This window comes from Plasmodium reichenowi, chromosome 13 (genome assembly GCF_001601855.1).
Source record: "Plasmodium reichenowi strain SY57 chromosome 13, whole genome shotgun sequence".
NCBI classification, from domain to species: domain Eukaryota; phylum Apicomplexa; class Aconoidasida; order Haemosporida; family Plasmodiidae; genus Plasmodium; species Plasmodium reichenowi.
Window position 1 is genome coordinate 1,098,237 of NC_033658.1, and position 3,909 is coordinate 1,102,145.

General features: G+C 17.3%; 1 protein-coding gene across 1 annotated transcript; it reads left to right on the plus strand.

Moving 5' to 3' along the window:
- Positions 1 to 390: 390 nt before the first annotated feature.
- PRSY57_1326500 (hypothetical protein) lies at positions 391 to 3,259 on the plus strand (the record flags this gene model as incomplete). The annotated part of the gene is made up of 3 exons (XM_012909201.2): positions 391 to 960; positions 1,045 to 1,822; positions 2,016 to 3,259. The coding sequence occupies 3 exons, from the start codon at positions 391 to 393 to the stop codon at positions 3,257 to 3,259; spliced, it is 2,592 nt and encodes an 863-aa protein (XP_012764655.2).
- Positions 3,260 to 3,909: the final 650 nt, after the last annotated feature.

The following is a 3,909-nucleotide window of genomic DNA, read 5'->3' on the forward strand; positions in this document are numbered from 1 at the left end:
TTTTTTTTTTTTTTTTTTTTTTTTTTTTTCCTTGAATAATTATTATTAATATATTTTGAAGAAAATATGTAAAAATATTTTGTTTGAATATATAAACATATATATTTTTTTTTTTTTTTGTTATACTTAATATATGTATGTATTACACATCTTTAGTTTTCAATTTGTATTTGTAAATCATAGTTTATTATATATATTGTTTAAATTATAAAAATGTCTAGATTTTATATGTATATATTTGATAAATAGCATAAAGGAAAAAAAAAAAAAAAATCTTTATTTTTTCAACATTAAAGATATATACTGTAACATTATTTTATTTATTTATTTTTTTTTAATTAATAGAATCTTTATAATATATATATATATATATTTTATTTTTTCGTTACAATGGCTTGTTGTTCTAGAAACATAATAAATAAAGTTAACACAAAGAGAAGAAGCAATATTCTGAGTGAAAGAAAAAATGAATATGGTAAAGATGACGTGAATGAATTAATTACTATATGTGATAATAAGGTATCTGTTGTAAATATATTAAAAAAAGGTAATGAACAAATGACAAAAATAAAAGGACAAAATGAGAATATTATTAGGAAATCTATTCCTTCTAAATCGAATATATTAAAATATTACGAAGCGAATTTTTTAAAAGACAAAAAAAATAGAAATAATAATAACAGTACTTTAATAGAGAACAAAAACCAAAAAGATAAGAAAAGACAAATTAATAAATTAGGTGAACAAGATAGTAATAATGAAGAATTATCTTCAAAAGAAGTTTTTTCCAAGCTAAAAACAAAAGAAAAATTGCAAGTATTAGATGAAGTGGAAAAACAACTTAAAGAATTTATGAAGGATGAAAAATTCAATATGCACAATGATATCATATTTCTTAATATATATTCCCTAACGCATAAACGAATATATTCCATATTAAATAAAAAAAGCAATAAGGAGGTAACATCAAATAGTAGAAATATATATATATATATTTTTTTTTTTTTTATATATTTATATTTATTTATTTACCCCACTTTTTAGGAATACTATAGCTGTAATGAAATTTTAGAAATGATATTAAAAGGAGATCTACATAAAAATTGTCTCATAAAAAGAAAATCTGATTCGCAATATTTTACTTTAAAAGAAAAAATAAGCGAAATTCATTTTTTAAAATATCTTGAGTTACAATATTATTTGAAAAAACAAAAAAAGGAGTATCATATGAAATCCAAATTAGAAAATAATTTTGATAAAGAAAACACATTATATCTAAAATTTAGTGAATCTTTATTAGGAGAAAAAGTAAAGTCTATAAGAAATTTCCTCATATCTCCTTATGATAAAGATGTGGTAGAAGTTATATTAATACCAAAGCACAAAAATTTGGATAAATTTTCTGGATATCATAAAATTGTTTCCAATTTATTTATAACTAAATATATTTCTGTATATTTTTATCATATTATAGAAAAAAAAATGGAAAAGTATAATTTAATAAAAAAAAATGGTCCTATTTATATAAAAATGAAATTAAAAACAAATTATCCTCTAGCTATCCAAACCATTTTTAGATATATATTCGATAAAACATTTAAATTACATGATTTAGATTTTAAACTTTTAGTTACCGTATATATAGAATGTATACATTTTAAAATTTTTAGTATAATAAATGATATAACAAATGCAATTGGTGAAAAGGCAAACTTTAATAATATAGTACAAGTGTTAAATATGTCTTCCATTTTTAAAAAAACACCTATTTTCAATGATTTTGCACGTATTATTTCAGACTCTGCATTTTACCTATTTGCCAGTAAACAAATAAAAAGGAATAAATAAATGAATAAATAAATAAATAAATAAATATATATATATATATATAGATATATGAACAAATAATTAAATATTATTATATATATCACACACACGTGTATATATATATGAACTCATTTTTTGCTATTTTATTTATATATATATATATATATATTTCTTTTTTTTTTTTTTAGGTGATTATCACTATTTATTAGATGTAGAAATATACAGCTTTTTTCTAAGTCTTGATAATATAATGATAAACGAAATGCGAATTTTTATCGAATCAATAAAATTCATTATTGTAAATAATTGTCATATGAAAGAACAGAAGCAAGTTTTTGAAAACATTCGATTCAATTTATTAAATAATGAACATATCTATGAAATACAACAATATATTAAAAATTGTTTTAAAGACATTATGCATAATAAATATGATAGAAGCAATTTTATCTGCATGCGATATAATAAACCAAAAGAAAAGAACGAATATGATAATACCCAAAAAAAAACTGACAATAATTTAAATGAAGTTAGTGAGAATAAATTAGTAGCATCTGATAATAAAGAAATGCCGAATATAAAAAAATGTAATTTATCATTTTTAAAAGAAATAAAAAAATTGAATAAAGTTTATAAAAATATAAATAATGAATCTTTTGAACCTCCAAATTGGAATACTACAGAAAAACAAGAAATTTCCAATAAGAAACTTACAGAATGTATGAATAATATTTATAACATATTATTTGATAATTTATTTAAAAAAATATTAAATAAAGAAATAAAACATAGATATAATATTTGGAATGAAAATAAAGATTTTGAATGTATTAATAATTTTACAAATGAAAATTATTCTATTCAATTAATAAAAAGAAAAAGTAAAGAACAAAAATATGCATTTACATATGGAGATGAAAGGCTAATAAATGAATGTAAATTATTTTTTGAAATTATAAAATGTAAAAACAGTAACTTATCTATTGGTATCATATTAAAATCAAATGAATTATATAATTCTAAACAACAACAAGATTATAGTAAAATATCAAATATATTAACAGAATATAATGACCATTTAGTTATATATTTTGACTTTTTTGTAAATGATTTTTATGTATGTAATATAAATTATAAAAATTCAACATTAATAAATAAAACAAAATTAAATATATATACACATGAAAATAAAATAACAAATAAAGATATGATTGAATATAGCATAAGTGTTATTAATCACACTCTTAATATAGATATCAAAATTCTACCTAATAATATTTGTTTCAATTATTCTTTGTCAATTTTAAAACCAAAAACACTTTTAGGAAATATAATTAAGAAACCATTTATTAATATAAAACCCTTTTTTATGCTTAAAGATTCTTATGATTCTATATGTATACCTTGCATCAAATTTAAAAAAAATATTTAACTTTTACAAATATTCACAAAATGGGATATACATATATATATATATAATATATATATATATATATATAGTTTTGTTTTCATTTTTATTTTTTTATTTGTGTCCCTTCTTTTTTAATTCTTTCGTTATAAATATTCCTATTATATTATATATATATATATATTATAACCACAATATTTCCTTTATTGTGAATTTTTATTATTTATCATGATAGATTGATCATTTTTCAATTTTCATTGAAAAAATCGTTTGTTTTGCATTATTCGTTATATGTATGCATAAATATATATAATATATATATATATTATCTATATATAATATATATTTATTTTTATTTTTTATTATTTGGGTTTTTCTTTTCAATTTTTCAATTAATAATACACACATGTATATATTATTATTATATATATATATATATATATATGTTTTATATATATAATATTTTTTTTTTTTTTTTTACCCTAATTTATATGAATCACTGTTTTTTTTTTTATCCCTTTCAATATATATATAAGAATATTTGTTAATTATTTTTAATTTAAAATAAAACTATATAAATTTCTATATATATATAATATATATTATATAGATATTTTTATATAATTTTTTTCATCAGTATATTTATTTTTTAAATAATGTTTTTTAATTTTAAT